The sequence below is a fragment of the Mauremys mutica genome, chromosome 1 (assembly GCF_020497125.1).
Source record: "Mauremys mutica isolate MM-2020 ecotype Southern chromosome 1, ASM2049712v1, whole genome shotgun sequence".
NCBI lineage: Eukaryota > Metazoa > Chordata > Testudines > Geoemydidae > Mauremys > Mauremys mutica.
In genome coordinates this window covers 3,686,237-3,703,956 of record NC_059072.1, presented here as the reverse complement: position 1 = coordinate 3,703,956, position 17,720 = coordinate 3,686,237, and the positions used below count along the sequence as shown (strand labels likewise).

Sequence of the window (17,720 nt, the reverse complement as noted above, 5' to 3'; positions counted from 1 at the left end):
CTGGAGGTGACTCTAGGCACCTGGCGCCAGCTGTGCCCCAGTCCTTTCCCATGGCCGCTCGTTCTCGGTCTCTCTCTGGCCTGTGGAGGAACTGGCCCAGCCCCCAGCCCCTGCTCTGCTCTGACCTGGGCTCAGGGCCTCCCCCGGGGCCTGGGAGCGGGACGCGGCAGGCGCTAGTTACCCATTAGCGGGAGGTGGCTGCGCTCTGGCAGCCAGCCTGGCCTCGTGATGGGTCCCGGCAGGCCAGTGAAGCAGGCCACACGGCGGGGGGCATCTGGCAAGGCACAGCTGGGACCCTGCCGCCTGCATTCTCCTGCCTGCCGACCCGAGGGATCCCAAAGCACTTCATGCACTGCAGGCTAAGTGCTGCCCTGGGTTACGCCACCGGGTCCACAGAGACCTCTCCACCCAGCACTGACGTGCAGCCACCTCTGAGGTGGAGCACAGCAGCTGCCTGACAGCGTCCAGCAATGCGACAGCAGAGTTTAGGAGCGGCCGTGAAGGGGGAAGCACAGATCCAATCGACAGAAGGGAATTTGGGGAGGTGGAAAGTAATTCCCAGAGCCGGCACGTGCCCAGGACGCCCGGGAGCATTGTGAAAAGGGTATCGGGGAATCTTCCTTCGCCAGGGCGTCAGGCCTTCAGCTTCACCCCGCTCCGTTTGGGAAACGTTTGGCTGTTGGGCCCTGGGAAATAGCCCACCCCAAATACCCTGCTAGCCACATAGCCTCCCCCATCCAGATTTGGGGGGGGGGGGCATATGGGCAGAGACAGCCAACATCTCCTTCCTCTCCTACATCCTCATTGCCCTTCTTCTGCTCCGCAGTGGGGCAGGGTCTGCTCCTCCCCACTGGCCCCACTGCTCCCCTCTTCCCTCAGGACTCGGCATCGCTACCCTCTTGACACCTGCCAGACCGGCTGTGCCCTGCCCCACAACCCCGTGCCCTTCCCTTAGGGCCCAGCCACCGGCATCCTCTGTGCATGTCTGGCGGGCTGGAAAGCCACTGCCCCTCCCCGCGTCTATGCACTGGGCTAGGCCACCCCTGCAGCCATGGGGGCTGCAATCAATGCTCTGGGGGGCAGCTGCCCCCTTGTGCTGGGAGCCCGAGGTCCCAGCCGGCGCTGCCTGGGACCAGAAGACACAGCAAATGGGGGGTTGGCTCTGGAAGCGCTTTAGTAACGGCTCCTACACAATGTACAGGGGGAGGTGGCCACCCCCGGCAGCACATGGGGCGAGGTCTCCGCCCGAAGCAATCCAGTCCCACGTGCTCGTGCCCCACGATTGCCCCCTCCTTCATCCGTAGCTGTGGGGGCTGTTGGGGTTCATGGGTGATGAGTCCTGGCGGCCCGACTGGCCCATCAGCTGCCAGAGGCGGTGCCCGAGGTTCTGTACCTGGCAGGTGCCCAGGACGCAGCCCACGCGCATCAGGTGGGGGTGGTGGCGGCGTGGGGCCGCGTGGCGCTTGGCACGCCAGGGGCCAGTCAGTGAGCGTTGTGCTCTGCCTTTGGGGCCGGCCAGGGGCTGCAGCAGGGAGGCTGGGGTCCCCCCGGGCTGCTCCCAGTCCAGCTGAGCTCTCGCAGTGCCAACCCAGAGCAGCTCCACCGTCCTCCTCTTCAGGGGCCGATTCCCCAGCAGCACGACGGCTCTCCTGTCCGGGGGCTCCCTGCGCCAGAAAAGCACAAAGGTCAGGATGACGGCCTGGCTCGGCCCACCTATATCCCCTCAGGTGTGCATGGGCCCCGCGCTGGCCCCTCGCTCCCTGCAGCGCCTGGCGCCTTCAGGGCTCAGCCTCCGTGTGAAACAGGCAGCATTGGCCTTCGGCAGCCCCTGGGAACCCCCCTTCCCCACCTCCCAGGCCTGCTGCCAGTCTGTGAATGTACCCCTGGGTGAGCGGGTTCCCGGCTGGTGATAACAGCCTGAAAACCCGGCCAGGGTGGAGAGGCCGAGGGAGCCCGGGAGCGGAGCCATGGCATGGAGTTAATAGGCTGAGGCCCAGGGACCGAGCCCCTGATCCGGAAGCCCCGTTGCTTGGTGCAGTTTGGATGAGACGGGACCGAACCCTGAAGACTAGACAGGAGGGGCCGTGGCTGGGACCTCGTTCTCAGCTGGGCCCAGCGGCACGGCCCGTGTCCCAGGGCTCTGCCTGTCTCGCAGTGGCTCCGGGAGACACGGCCAGCGGCGCACTGCCTGGCCATAGGGCGAATGCCCTGCCCAGCCGCAATGAGAGATGTTCTGCCTTTGCCCAGGCCGCAGATGCCGCCCAGATACTCCCTCCCGCAGCAGAACCCGACTGAGGTCTGGCAGTGGCACAACAAGCCCTTTGAGCTAGATCCCACAGTGGACAGTGGCTGCTGGAACCAGCCCCCAGCTTTCCAAGGAGCAGATGAGCCAGCCTGGCCTACAGCGCTCCCCAGCCTACGCAAGGACGTCCTTCAGGGGGGTGGGAGGGGACGGAGGTGGGATTCCAGGCAAAAGGGAGAGAAATCTGCTACATCGAGAAAATGCAGGCTGTGAAATTATAGAGCAAACTGCCAGGGCACTGCTGCAAAGAAGCTCACAGCACCAGCAACAGGCACAGAAGCGGCAGGGCACTGCTGCCAGGAAGCTCGTGGCGCTTGGACCAGAACTAGCAGGGCACTGCTGCAGAGAAGCTCCCAGCGCCGGGACCAGAACTAGCTGGGCACTGCTGCAGGGAAGCTCCCAGCGCCGGGACCAGAACTAGCTGGGCACTGCTGCCGGGAAGCTCGCGGCGCTGGGACCAGAACTAGCAGGGCACTGCTGCCGGAAAGCTCGCGGCGCTGGGACCAGAACTAGCTGGGCACTGCTGCCGGGAAGCTCGCGGCGCCGGGACCAGAACTAGCAGGGCACTGCTGCCGGGAAGCTCGCAGCACTGGGACCTGAACTAGCAGGGCACTGCTGCTGGGAAGCTCCCAGCGCCGGGACCAGAGCTAGGCACTGCTGGAAGGAAGGCAGCTGAGAGGAGGAGGAGGGGAGGGAGGGGAGGAATCCGGAGCAGGAGGGAGCGGAGCGAATGGGCTGGAGGGGTAGGCACGTGAGGCCGCAGCAGTGTGGGAGCCGGGCCGAGGAGCAGCTACCTGCTGCGGCACACGTACTCTCCGGAGTCACTTAGGGCCGGCAGGGAGGTGCACGCGCTGCATCAAAGGCCCTTATCCCACAGACATGCCAGTTCTGGCTCCTCCAAACAAGCCACGCCAGAGCCTCGCCTCCGAAGCGTCACGATCCCACCGGCGGTTGGGAGCCGCAGGGGAAAGGGCGCCCGCTCTCTGCCTCTGCAAACACCGGCCCGCAGCTGGCGACTCAGGGTGCTGCCTGCCTCTGCCAGGGCCGCCCTGCCACGTACCTGCCCGCCGGGCCCCCGCTCCCCTGAGAGCCCCATGCTACGTGCCACACGCAGCATGGAGCCGTGCAGCGCTAGCTGGGCTCGTCCCAGCCTTTACCTCCAGAAAACCTCTCCCAGGCGTCCCCCTCTCCCGGGCTCCGGGCCTCCTGAAAACCACAGGCCACAACACGGGGCTCTCCAGCTTCCCCAATGCACACGGAGCTCCTGAATGCTCCCCCAGCTCCCGCCAAACCCTAATCCCCCCCAACGGCCCTAAAACCCACCCCCTCACCCCAAATCCCCAGCCTGCCCCACACGGGAGAGTGTTCCAAAGTGGGGGGCTCCCTCCTGTATGGCCCTGGGGGCCCCAGCGACCACAGCTGCAGCAGGAGATGGCTCTTAGCTAGGGGGGTCCTCAGCCCCGATTGCTGTATTGGGCTGAACCAGCCCTGAGCCTTATGGAAAGGGTCTGGGGATCTCCAGTGCCCACCGAGGTCAGGCCCTCGCCCCGGCACTGGCTTAGCTTGGGGAAGCTACGAGTGCGGGCGTGAGCGGGCAGACCTGGGGATTCAGGGGCAGAGCTCACCCCAAACCCTATGATCACAGGCCAGGGGGACTGGAGACGGGCTCAGGGGAGACGGTGGCAGATCTGCGAACAGAGCCTGGCTCAGCTGCCTCCCAGGCCAGGGCCTTAACCCCAAGGCCAGGCTGTCTGGGCTGGGCCCTGCCCTGATGGCCCTCCTCATCCCCCCAGCACACGGCCCACAGCCAGTTTCAGGGTCACTTCTCCAGAGGAACCTCCCAGCGGGTGCTGACTCAGGGGGCCTGCCAATGGTTCTGCCTTTCCCACAAGGGTGTAGGGCTCCATGTGCATCCACACCTACATGCACACACCCACGTGCACTCACACCCACGTGCACACACCCACGTGCACTCACACCCACGTGCACCCACATCTACATGCACACACCATGTGCACCCTCTCGTGCACCCACGCTTGCATGCACATACATGCCTGCATTCACACACCCACATGCACCCACGCCTGCATGCACACACCCATGTGCACCCATCCCTGCATACACACACCTACATGCATCCACGCCTGCATGCACATACCACATGCACTCGCACCTACATGCACACACCCATGTGCACCTACACCTACATGTACACACCCATGTGCACCCACACCTACATGCACCCACGCCTGCATGCACACACCCATGTGCACCCATCCCTGCACACACACAGCCACGTGCCCCCACACCTACATGCACACACCATGTGCACCTCTCGTGCACCCACATCTGCATACACACACCTACGTGTACCCTCTCAGGCCCCCACCCATGTCTGCATGCACAATCCCTCATGCCAACCTCCCTGGGCCCACCTGCCCACCCACATACACCCACACCTACATTCACATCCCCACACTCCAACCTGCCCTGGCCTCATCTGTTCATCCCCACCACCACCACCTCCATGTGTGCCAACACACCCCATAACACATGCACACACCCGCCTGTGCACCCCCGCCCCCTCGCATATGTGCCTCTGCAGCTCCCTCTAACTCCTCTGTACGCACACTGGCGCCTCGCCTGATTCTGTGCGTCTGGGGCGGAGCATTTCGGAAGGGGGGAGATGACTCGCACCTCCGGGCGTGGTGCGGAGTTGGGCACGGCACACCCCCAGCTCCATCACAGCGTGTCGGGTCGGGGCTGTGCACACCATGCGGACAGGACCACCCGGAAGAGACCCCGCCCAGGAACTGCCATGAGCCCCCTGCCGCTGCCGCAGCCCAGAGGGCCCTTTGGCCGAGGGTAGGAGGGGTCAGTCCCGAGGCAGAGGCTGTGATATGAGGTGGGGCAGGCGGGGGAGCAGAGCCCTGGCTATGGAATGCCAGTCGCGGGACACTGACAGCGTCCAGATGAGTGTCAGACAGGCCTTCCCTGTTAGGCTTCCCCCAGCAATGGCCCCCGGGGGCAAGGAGCAACCGGACAAATTCCTACAGCCCCGGAGACAGAAACTCTCGCCCTGGGCCAGATCCTCAGCATTGCTCTTCGGCTTCTCCCAGATGCTGCCTGGGGCTTAGATGGCAGCACCTGGCCCCCGCCGATGTACGGACAACTCGGGGCACTGGACCATGTCCTCAGGCCACAGGCTCTGTCAGGCACAGCGCCCCCTGCTGGCAGCACCGTGGCTGCATATGCCACTGTCTGATTAACATAAAAATGAAAAACACCCTGGGCTGGATTTCCATAAGATTCATACTGACTGTGCGGTTCCCCTTCTGCCCCTGGGCTGGCTTCTCTTCTGCCCTCTCCACGCCTGGCTCTCCGGGCACTTTGTGAATGTCTCGCCTGGCGGATTAGCTTGATTAGACTCAAGGGCAAGGGAGCCCGCGCTGTGTGTGGCTGAGTCTCTCGTTCCTAGTGCTGTTAGGTGCGCGCCGGCTGCGTCAGCACCCACAGCCAGCCTAGGGAAAGCAGGTTTACTGCGGTCTGTCATTGCTGATGGCTTAGCAGGCTGAATGCACGCAGCACCCTAAGCCTCGGTGTGACGCTCACTGCAACCAGAGATGTTGTAACCAGGGCAGGGCCCGGTCTCCCTGCCCAGACCACCTACTCCTCTGCAAAGGGCCTGGCTTGCTTTGCCACAGAGAAAGGACTTGTACTGCAACTGCACCAGAGCGGGCACTGCCCACAGGCAGGCTGAGAACTTGTGGTGCCTCGTGTGTGTAGGCTGCAGCGCTCCTGGATCATGGCACATGCGGGAGCTGGAGCTACCAGTCCACCTGTAACCCTGAAAGTCTGCACTGCCTGGGGTTCCAGGGCAGCTTGGACCGTCCATCCCCCCTTGCAGCCCCGCCTTGCTCCTACGCTGGGCTGGGAGCAGCAGATACAGGGCAGCACCTGGCAGCAGGGCCACCTGAGGGGCTCTGGGTGAGGCGTCAGTGCGACACTTGCAGGAGAAGCTGGCGGGCAGAGGACGCTGTGCCACGGCCTGGCGCTCCCTCCCTGTGCAGGATGCACAGCGTTGTCTGCTCCACTGCAGCAGGGCAGGGCAGCCTTTCACCGTCATGCTCCAAACATTTCCACTATGTTCAGGGCCGCCTCCTCCTTGAGAAACTTCCCTAGGCCACGGCCCCTTGTCTCGTTCCTCCTCGCGTGGAGCTCCCAGACTGCGCCTGTCCCAGCACCCCCTGTGCTCACACGAGACAGCGTCACACCCCTGCTGGCCCCTTCCGTGGGTCACCTGCCCGACACACACACACACACACACACACCCCGCAGAACACACGCGGCTGGCTCAGCCTTCGCCCCCAACAGGTGCTCTGTCCCGCCCCATCAGAAACAGACACACGCTGAGCCAACTGCAGATGAATCAAGCCAAGGAGCCCAGCCAAGCCCCTCTGCACTGCAGCCCCCACCCTCTCCCAGCAGCTCCCCCAGCCCCGCTAGCCATTGTGACCCTAGTACAGGGGTGCAGCCACAGAGGAATGGGGGGGTTCACGGAGTGGGGGGAGCAAAAGTGCATTGCTGGGAGCACGTGTGCACACGCGTGTGAACACAGGGGATGGGGCTGGGGCAGTTGCTCGCCCTCGGGCTGCGTCCACTGGGGTCTGGCGAGCCGGGACAAGGGGGGACAATCTGGAGGGAGGGTTTTAGGTAGGGGGAAGCGGGGGGAGCTAGAGCAGGCCCCAGAGGCAAGGGGAGGAGGTATAAATATACCGCACCACGGGGACGGGTCACTCGATAATTGCCCTGGTCTTTTCCTCTGACGCGCCTGGCGCCGGCCACTGTCTGAGACAGGTTCTGGGGCTAAAGGGACCATTGGTCTGGCCCTTCTCATGCCCACACACAGGCTACAATGCACTCCCAGCAACCACGCCACCTTGTGGCCAGTTCCATTAATGCAAGCTGAATATTCCCCCGGGGTCCGAGAGAGGCGCCAACCCCACCTCTCCTGCCCCACAGTGGGGTCACCCAAAGGAGAGCCCTGGCGGCCCCTCCCCCAATGTCCCTCCCATGAGAGACCAATTCAAACTATTCATACAAAGCCTGGGTGGAGCAGAGCAGAGTCTGAGTGTGAAGCTAGGGGCCGGGGGGCCGCTCACCTGCTGATCTGAACGGGACAGGCCCATGCTGCCCAGGGAGCTGCACGGATCCTGGTTTGAATCCCAGAGGGCAAATATTGCAAGTGAGCCCAGCACAGATGCCCCCCCAGCACACCAGGCTGGGCTGCTGTCCTCTGTGACCAGCACACCCTGAATCTCCCAGGGGCTGGCACACACCAGCTCTTCGCCCAGCTCATCATCACTAGCAGCTTCTGTTCAGAAAGTGCTTTGAGATCTACTGATGAGCAGCACGGTCTGAGAGCTCGCTGTGCTTACATGAGCGCTCCCAGCTCCTTCATAAACATTCCTGATTTGACCTCTCAACACCTGGGGGAGTTTACTAAGCACCTTTGTCCTATGTCGTGCCTGGGAAAACTGCAGGATGGAGGCATAACAACTTGCTTCAGGTCACACAGCCAAGGTGTGGCAGAGTCCAGAATAGAACCAAGGAGTCCCAGTCCCAGGATCTAACCACTAGACCATTCTCCCTCCCTAGCCGCCCAGCAGGGCTGGGCACACTCAGAGAACCTGCCAGTCCCCATAAGCGCTGTTGCACCCAACCAGGTAATGAGAACTGCCCATCTTGTCTCTAATTTCCTGGGACTCCCACAGCTACAACCACACAGCCATGGTGTAATGGCAGCCTGCATCCAGGACACAGGCACACGCTGGTCCCCACCACCAAGCCCCCACCAGCACACTCTCTCCCCCCCCAGAACACTGACTCCGCAGCAGAGCTGCATGACAAGGCCGCAGTGTCTCTGAGACTCCCTGGCCAGGAGACCATGTAGCCAACCTGCTGTGAACACAAAGGCCCTTCTGTTCCAGGGAAGGGGAATCCCTCCTCACCCCATCCCATGCACCAGTGCTCAGGGCAATCAGGACACGCTGGCTGCAGGTTGCAGAGCATGTCCTGGGCTCGCCTGGTGACAGTGGGTTTGCTAAGTTAGCCAAGGCTCTGCTCCAAACGGGATGCCCCCCGGGCCATGCCCAGGCCTTACGAAGGGAGGTCTCCAAGGAGCCAGCCAAAGGGAGAGAGACCCCAGAATGAGCCTGATGACGTTGGTGGGCATCTTGGTAACATCTCCTTGGCTTCTCAGTAACCCCGAGGGCCCTATGCAAAGGCCCCGCTTGCTACAGCCCCCAGCTTCGTGTGGCAGCCGCCTGAGAGGGAGACAGGGCAGCAGCGCCTTGTGGCCCCACCTATGCTGCTCCTTCTCTCCTCTCCCGCCTCCCCCAACACAGGCTTGGCTAATCTAGTGTCAGAGCCAAACGAGAAGGATCTGAACCTCCCCTGATTAAATCCAGGCAGCCAGCACAGCGGCCAGAACTTTCCCGGACAAAGAGGCACCCATTTTGGGGGCCCAGCTTGGGAGCCCTGGCCCAGACTGTCACACCCACAGCTCCAAGGGGAGACAGCCCCATGGCAGCCAGGAGCGCAGCCCAGCTCAGCCTCTCTCCCCCGGGAGGCTCCCACAGAGCCTTGATCTGCAGGGCCGCTGGATTTGGAGGCTGGCCCCGGCTCCCTTGCAGCAGGTGGCGGTGGGATGGGGACGGTCGGGGCGGTGTGAGGCGTGGCCGAGGCCGGGGGAGCAGGAGACGGGCAGCAGCGGTCGGTGCTCACCTGTGTTTAGGCAGCAGCAGGGTGCGCCCCGCGGGCAGGGGCAGGGAGCCCGGCAGCTGCAGCAGACACAGCGTCAAGCTGATGCAACCCAGCGCAACCGAAGGCAGAGATTTCATGCCGGGCCGGACAGGGAGATCCTGGGAGCGGGCGGGGAACCCCGGGTGCCCGGGGACTGCAGGTGACGCGGCTCCGGAGGCTGGAAAAGGAGAGCGAGAAGCACTCAGCGCGCTGCACAGAGGGGCCCGGGGCGGGGCGGGGCGGGGGGCACCAGTGGGGAGCCAGTCCCATGGGGGTTCGCTGGATCCCCCGGGCAGCCGGCTCCCTGGAGCCAGACCCGGGAGAGCGCCCGGCTCCCGGAAACTTCCCTTCGCTCGACAGCGAGCGCGCCTGCCCGCCGCCCCTGGAGCGCTCCGAGCTCCCCTGTCCCGGAGCGCACCGGGCTCCCCGCGCCCCCCGTCCTGGAGCGCTCCGAGCTCCCCTGTCCCGGAGCGCTCCGAGCTCCCCGCGCCCCCTTCCCCTGGAGCGCGCCGGGCTCCCCGCGCCCCCCGTCCCTCGAGCGCTCCGGGCTTCCGCCCCTTGAGCGCGCCGGTCTCCCCGCGCCCCCCCGTCCTGGAGCGCGCCGGGCTCCCAGCGCCCCCTTCCCCTGGAGCGCTCCGGGCTCCCCGCGCCCCCCTCCCCTGGAGCGCTCCGGGCTCCCCGCGCCCCCCCGTCCTGGAGCGCTCCGGGCTCCCCGCGCCCCCTTCCCCTGGAGCGCTCCGGGCTCCCCGAACCCCCTGTCCTGGAGCGCTCCGGGCTCCCCGAACTCCCTTCCCCTGGAGCGCGCCGGGCTCCCCGCGCCCCCTGTCCCTCGAGCGCTCCGGGCTCCCGCCCCTTGAGCGCGCCGGTCTCCCCGCGCCCCCTGTCCTGGAGCGCTCCGGGCTCCCCGCGCCCCCTGTCCTGGAGCGCTCCGGTCTCCCCGCGCCCCCTGTCCTGGAGCGCTCCGGGCTCCCCGCGCTCCCGCGCCCCCCTGCCCCTCGAGCGCTCTGAGATCCCGTTTTCCTGGAGCGCTCCGGGCTCCTCTGCCCCGGAGCCTCTTTCCCTAACTCAGCAGAGAACCGGGCTGCCGAGAAGTTTCCGACGCCCCTGGGATCCCGGTTCTGGAGCCCCGGTCGGTCCAGCCCCGGATTCTCTGCCAGCTGGCGGATACCCGACGCCTTTCCCAATTCCAGTCCTTATTTCATGCCCGGGGCGGGCGGTTCTGTACCTGAGCTCTGGAGTCCTGGTCCCGGTCCCGGTCCCGGCAAGGTGCCTGGGGCTGGCGCCCGAGGCGGGTCGGTTCTGTGCCCGGTCAGCTGCAAGCGTTCAGCCGCCTCCCTAAGTCTGTGCGTGGCCTCGGTTCGGTTTTACCGGTGGATTCTCTCTGGTACCTGCCTGGTCCTGTCCCTGATGCCTTGTCCGGACGGTTCCGGGAGGGGCTGTGTTCCGCCCTGGGTCTCCTTCTGGAGAGATTCGGGTTTGCCCCAGTATTCGGGGTCGGGCTGGTCCTATCCCGGGTGTGGTTCGGATCTGCCCCGGCTTTCTCGTCCTGGTCCCGGTAAGGTTCGGATCTGCCCCGGCTTTCTCGTCCTGGCCCCGGTGAGGTTCTGCGCCTGGATTCTGGCCCGAACCGCTGGGGACGGGAGCGGCTGAGGACCCCTGTGGCTGGGCTCAATCTGGCTCGGTCTGTCGGAGTCTGTGTCGCTCGGCCAGGCTCCCAGGTTAAATATTCCCTTGGCGTCCTGTTAGCCGGGAGGAGCTGGGCTGGGCTTCCAGGTCCAGCCCAGCCTCTGCGCCGGGGGAGGGACAGCAGCCCAGCCGGCCCGGCCCCTGCCTGGAATTCCTGCGGCCCAGCCCCTGCCCCGGCCCGGCCTGGCCCCGGCCCAGAACACCTGCCCCGGACCAGCCACAGACCGGCACTGCAACGCCCGGCCCGGCCCGGCCCCCCCAGGAATCCCCTGCCCCAGACACAGCCCGGCTGCTCCACACCGCGAGAGCAGCCCAGAGACCCCAGCCTTCCTCCTCCGACAGCTCCTCCGCAGGGGCATTGGGGGGGTACACGGAGAGGGAGAGATGGGGTGTGTGGAGATTAGATAGATAGATAGATGGGGTGGGTAGGGATAGATAGATAGAGGGCGTGGCTGGGGGTAGATAGATAGATAGATAGATAGAGGGCGTGGCTGGGGGTAGATAGATAGATAGATAGATAGATAGATAGATAGATAGATAGATAGAGGGCGTGGCTGGGGGTAGATAGATAGATAGATAGATAGATAGATAGATAGAGGGCGTGGCTGGGGGTAGATAGATAGATAGATAGATAGATAGATAGATAGATAGAGGGCGTGGCTGGGGGTAGATAGATAGATAGATAGATAGATAGAGGGCGTGGCTGGGGGTAGATAGATAGATAGATAGATAGATAGATAGAGGGCGTGGCTGGGGGTAGATAGATAGATAGATAGATAGATAGATAGATAGATAGAGGGCGTGGCTGGGGGTAGATAGATAGATAGATAGAGGGCGTGGCTGGGGGTAGATAGATAGATAGATAGATAGATAGATGGGGTGGGTGGGGATAGATAGATAGATAGATAGAGGGGGTGGATGGGGATAGATAGATAGATGGGGTGGCTGGGGGTAGATAGATAGAGGGGGTGGCTGGGGGTAGATAGATAGATAGAGGGGGTGGATGGGGATAGATAGATAGATGTGTGGACAGAGAGAGAGAGAGAGAGAGATTCCTCTCTTCCACACTCCTCCTCCTCCTCCTCCATTCTCATACCCTTCTCTCATCTTACTGGCCTGCCTGCCTTGCAGTACCTCTACCGTCCAGGTGAGGGCAGCTCCACCCTGGGACTCTTGCCTCTGGCCTTCCTCCCTGGTCTCCTGTTCTTCCTGCACTCCCCCCCAATACCTGATCCAAGCTCATCCTCCTCCTCACTGCCTGCACGCCTCTGTCCTTCACCCCAGAGGTACCCACTCTCCTCCCTTGCCTGCCTCGGCCTGCGTGCCCTCGTCAGACAGTGCAAACGGGGGGGCTCGCGCTCGCCCCCGGGGAGCCCATGATAACGGAGCTGGAAGGGCTGGCGAATGTCACACCCGCAGCCCCAACTTTCTGCCCTCTATTGTGCCCGTTTTTTTAAAAGCTAAATCCAGGTGGTTGGGCTGGCGGGGGGCAGGGAGCTTGGTTTGTGGAGCCATTCACCTGTAGGTCACCTGTCCTTGTTCAGCCCTCGGTCTGTTACGGGGAGAGCTGTTCCCCTCCGGGTGGCTGACATACTGTGTCTTAAAATGAGCGGATGAACTAATTTTCCCCCGGCCGGGTAGGCTCAGCAGAGATGCCACTCACTGAGCGGGCCAGGGCGACTGAGCTCCCGGCCCTTCCAGTCGGGGCTGACACGTTTGTCAGAGGGCGGGCTGGCGGGGTTTGTGTAGCTGGCATCGCTGTACCAGCTGTGGGTATAAACAGACCGGTGCGTCCCAGAACCTTGTACCAGAGCTAATTTAGTTTAATGTTTTTAAACATCAGCGTCTGGCCTTTGAGAACAATTGAAAACCTAAATCCCATGAAGATCAGGTCAGGACAAAAGTTCACCCTCACCGAGTCGTCCTATTTTAGTTTCATAGTGAGGCTGCCAATAAAATTAGGTGAACAGAGGCTCAATTCATGCAAATATTGTTCCTATTTACGTATATTAAAAGACGCCTCCCTCCCCCGGGGCTGAGAACTCCAGCCACCAACTAGCACACACAGCACAGTGTGATCCCATTCATTGCTCTACAGCGTCCTTCACACCCAGGGTCACAAAACACTGCAGAGAGTGATAGGAAGAGAGTGGGACCCATCAACTAAAGAGAAAAGGAAAGGACAGATACTGGGAGCACTCCAGACAGAATGAAAACAGACCCAAAGTGTCACCTAGAACCCCGCCCTGCCCAAGCAGGAATCACCAGACCTCGAGGGTAAGGCTGCGCTCTGTTTGCAAACTCTAGAGGTCAGGGAAACGTTCAGACTTTGGGGACCTTCTTGGGGTGACCAGACAGCAAATGTGAAAAATCGGGATGGGGGAGGGGGGTAATAGGAGCCTATATAAGAAAAAGACCCAAAAATCGGGACTGTCCCTATAAAATTGGGACATCTGGTCACCCTAGACCTTCTCCAAGCCCAGCAGAGCACTGGGACCTTTGTGAGGATCGCTATCACTAGGCGACAGGTAGAGTGACTCCGTGGTCTGGAGCAGGAAGGAAGAGAGATCTCCTGAGAAGGGGATGCCCCAGAGTCAGAGCAGCTGTCAGCCCTGGAGATGCAAGAGCAGGCCAGGGCTGGAGGAGTGCGGGAGGTTGCTGGGTAGAGCAGTGCAAACAGAACTGCATTCAGATACGGCTGGGAAGCTGGTGCACGGGAGATAGGACGGGAGTGGGGAATGATTCAGAAGCAGCAGTGCTGACTTTGTACTAGGACTCACCCGGATACAGTACCCACCCGGAGCAGATCTGAGACCCCAGAGCACCAGCACAGCAACCAGAGCTGTGATGGTCAGTCTCTGGGTGCAGCCACCCTCCCTCTGCCACCTTAGCTATGGTGCCTGCATGTGGGCCGAGACCTGCTCCCCGTCTTGAGCCTCACTCACTGGGGGCTGCCTGTTTGCGCACCAGGGTCCTCTCTAACAAGGAGGTTACTGAGGGGAAAGAGCCCAGAGGGAAGGGGGCAGGCGGCCCAGACAGCGGGAGGAAGACATGGAGGACACCCCCCAACCTAGGACAGATTGGAGGGTGGGGGAAGTGGAGTGCAGCCCAACGTCCCCCTGACCTGGCGAGAGATGCAGCTAGCAGCATGGGAGCCTGAGAGGGACAATGGCCCAGGGATGGAGATAGGCAGCCCCCAAAGAGGCAGGGGAGGGTTGGGGGACAGAGGGGTGGGGCTGGCCCAAGGAGGAAAATGAAGTTCTGAGAACCTCTAGCTCTGGGGTACCTGAGTCCCCTCCTCAGAGCTCCCCTAGGCCCGGGGTACCCGAGCCCCCTCCTCAGAGCTCCCCTAGGCCTGGGGTACCCGAGCCCCCTCCTCAGAGCTCCCCTAGGCCCCGTGTACCCGAGCCCCCTCCTCAGAGCTCCCCTAGGCCCAGTGTACCCGAGCCCCCTCCTCAGAGCTCCCCTAGGCCCGGGGTACCTGAGCCCCCTCCTCAGAGCTCCCCTAGCCCTGGGGTACCCGAGCCCCTTCCTCAGAGCTCCCCTAGGCCCGGGGGTACCCGAGCCCCCTCCTCAGAGCTCCCCTAGGCCTGGGGTACCCAAGCCCCCTCCTCAGAGCTCCCCTAGGCCCAGTGTACCCGAGCCCCCTCCTCAGAGCTCCCCTAGCCCTGGGGTACCCGAGCCCCTTCCTCAGAGCTCCCCTAGGCCCGGGGGTACCCGAGCCCCCTCCTCAGAGCTCCCCTAGCCCTGGGGTACCCAAGCCCCCTCCTCAGAGCTCCCCTAGGCCCAGTGTACCCGAGCCCCCTCCTCAGAGCTCCCCTAGGCCTGGGGTACCCAAACCCCCTCCTCAGAGCTCCCCTAGCTCTGGGGTACCTGAGCCCCCTCCTCAGAGCTCCCCTAGGCCCAGTATACCCGAGCCCCCTCCTCAGAGCTCCCCTAGGCCTGGGGTACCTGAGCCCCCTCCTCAGAGCTCCCCTAGGCCCAGTGTACCCAAGCCCTCTCCTCAGAGCTCCCCTAGGCCTGGGGTACCCGAGCCCCCTCCTCAGAGTTCCCCTAGGCCCGGGGTACCCGAGCCCCCTCCTCAAAGCTCCCCTAGTCCTGGGGTACCCGAGTCCCCTCCTCAGAGCTCCCCTAGCCCTGGGGTACCCGAGCCCCCTCCTCAGAGCTCCCCTAGGCCTGGGGTACCCGAGCCCCCTCCTCAGAGCTCCCCTAGGCCCAGTGTACCTGAGCCCCCTCCTCAGAGCTCCCCTGGGCCTGGGGTACCCGAGCCCCCTCCTCAGAGTTCCCCTGGGCCTGGGGTACCCGAGCCCCCCCCCCTCAGAGCTCCCCTAGGCCCGGGGTACCCGAGCCCTCTCCTCAGAGCTCCCCTGGGCCTGGGGTACCCGAGCCCCCTCCTCAGAGCTCCCCTGGGCCTGGGGTACCCGAGCCCCCCCCTCAGAGCTCCCCTAGGCCCGGGGTACCCGAGCCCTCTCCTCAGAGCTCCCCTGGGCCTGGGTACCTGAGCCCCCTCCTCTGAGCTCCCTTGGGCCCGAGGTACCTGAGCCCCCTCCTCAGAGCTCCCCAGGGTACCTGTGCCCCCCCAGCTCTCTGAGACCCCGAGTATCTGGGGCCCCCCACCCAGCCCAAGTGCCCCCCTCGCTGTGGTTTTCCATTCTCAGGCCCCCCTTGCACGGAGAGGCCAGCGGGCTCCACATGCTCGGAATCGCTCAGATTCTTCTGCATTGTGAAGACACAAAGGCTTCAAACACTTCACATTTCCCCGCGTAGGGAGGATTTAGAGCAGCACCTGATCCTGTGTCAGCGGCAATGCCCGGGACCGGCCAGGGAGGGCTTCTGGGGCCCAGCGCCACTGGGGAAAGAGGCTTTGAAGTGGCTGCACTGGAGGAAGAGGCTGCTGGGTAAAGCATGAGGCATCTTTGCTGGGAAAGGAGGTGAGAGCGACTCAGGGTCACAGCAGAGCACCAGATCCGCGGGTCACAGTGGGTTTGTTTTCAGTCTTAACTGAAACGGAGCAGCAATCGCCCAGGGCCTCTGCCCTGCGCCCTGGTCTCTCACTGGCTCTGAATTGTCTCCCTCCGGGGGAATGTTTGTGGTATGCCACATTCTTTCATTTGTTTGTGGCTGGATTAGCTCAGGGACATTGACACAGGCAGACGGGGACTCTGAAAAACACGCACACACTTGAGAAAGTATTCGAGCGCCAGGAACCCTGCTCTGCCTTTCTGATCCTGAAGCCCGGGGGGCACTGCCAGCCCCGGCCCTGCGTTCTCTGCTACCTCCAAAGTCCCCGGGGCATCCTCCCAGGCCCGGTGCTGCATTAGAAGCAGAGGCCTGTCTAGTTTCAATGGTTTCCCACACTGAGCGAAAGGCTGAACGTCCCAGCTGCAAAGTGCATTCGTGTTCCAAACCCCATCGTGCTGGGTCCTGCCCCAGAGAGCTTCCAGGCTAGAAACCGGGACATAGGAGGTGGGAGAGGCGAGCGGGTCAGGGCGGGGCTGGGAGAGACAGGGTAACAGGAGTACTAGGGTGAGCGCAACCCTCAGCCAGCCTGCGGGAGTGATCACAACCCCCTGGAGAACCAGGAGCAAGCTGCACTCGTGCAAACAGAGGCTTTGCCTGTTTGCACTAGGGATTGTGCCAGTGCAGCTACACGAATGACCGCAATTGGGCCAAGCTTCCCATGCGGCCAAGGCCTCAGAGAGGATAAGGGGCGTCGCTCGGACTCAGCGCTCGGTGTATGATCTGATCATGTTCCTCTCTGGCCCAGGCACGCCAGCTTTCCTCTGCATCGCCGCAAGCTCCCCCTAGCGGCCACACACCAAACGCTGGGACAGATTAAAACCCCTTCATTCGCAATAGCGCAGGGCCCCGGTGTTGGACACACTGGCATCCTTCGCAGCCTCTCAGGGAGGGGAGGTTGGGCCAGAGGCAGATCAGCTGCTGCTACATCTCAGACTCTGTTTCCTGCTTCCAGCCCAGAACTAAGGTGTCTCGGAGAACCCGGAGCCAGTGCCCTATCAGAACCAGCCGCCCAGGAGAGACAGCCTCAGTTCCCCCCCATGTCCCGTGGATAAATCCAGATCACTCGGGAATTATCAGTGTTATTAGTTAGCTCTGGGAGCACAGGAGCCTGGGCTGGATTATGGAGCTTTGGTTAATTAATGTTAGGCTAATTCAGGTTGTTCTGTTAGGGAGGGGGTGACCAGTCCTAGATGGGGAGAGGGCCCTCCACTCCCCACCCCGTAGAATTGGGCTGCCACGGGGGATCAGAGACGTAGGGCGGGTGCTGGGCAGAATGGAATGCTTATAACAATACTTTACCCCTCTCATCCTAGGATCTCAAAGTGCTTTACAAATGCTTGTAAATTAGGCCTCTCAACGAACCTGTCAGAAAGCTGAGTAATTTCCCCATTTTACAGATGGGGAAATTGAGGCACAGACAGGGAAGGAACTTGCAACAGTCACATAGTGAGTCAATAGCAGAACTAGTAAGAGAACCCAGGGATCCTACTGCCCACTCCCTTGCTCTATCCACTAGACCACACTCCCCTTCCAGAGCTGGAAGAGAACCCAAGAGTCCTGACTTCCAACCACCATGTAATACCGCTTCCCTAGCTACTCTACGTGACACCTTTCACAACTAAACACAGCTGTTTCCTCAATAATCAGAGAGTGAGCAGAGTTAATTGGTCCTGTATTGTTTTATAACCTTGGGTTTAACTGCAATCATCCCTTGTGCAGGAAGGTGAGTCCTGGAGGAGATAACATGAGGTGGAGACGGTGGCTGCATTCCACTTCTGTTCCATCACTTCTGTCAGCCGCATGTCCAGGCAGGCCGGCTTTAGGCCGATTCACCCGATTCCACGGAATTGGGCCCCGCGCTTTAGGCGCCTTTTTAATATTTTTATTACTCACCCGGCGGCAGGGG

General features: G+C 62.5%; 1 protein-coding gene across 1 annotated transcript; it reads right to left on the bottom strand.

Moving 5' to 3' along the window:
- Positions 1 to 1,164: 1,164 nt before the first annotated feature.
- ADM2 (adrenomedullin 2) lies at positions 1,165 to 10,819 on the bottom strand. Its single transcript, XM_044989635.1, has 3 exons — positions 10,332 to 10,819; positions 9,089 to 9,284; positions 1,165 to 1,664 (listed from the first exon to the last, which is right to left on the bottom strand). The coding sequence occupies exons 2-3, from the start codon at positions 9,202 to 9,204 to the stop codon at positions 1,295 to 1,297; spliced, it is 486 nt and encodes a 161-aa protein (XP_044845570.1). The 5' UTR covers positions 9,205 to 9,284; positions 10,332 to 10,819; the 3' UTR covers positions 1,165 to 1,294.
- Positions 10,820 to 17,720: the final 6,901 nt, after the last annotated feature.

Excerpts from the sequence above, each read along its gene's own strand:
- ADM2 (XM_044989635.1), bottom strand. The coding sequence starts at position 9,204 with ATGAAATCTCTGCCTTCGGTTGCGCTGGGTTGCATCAGCTTGACGCTG. Across the intron at positions 1,665-9,088 it reads CTGCTGCTGCCTAAACACAG|GGAGCCCCCGGACAGGAGAG; the intron begins GTGAGCACCGAC and ends TTTCTGGCGCAG.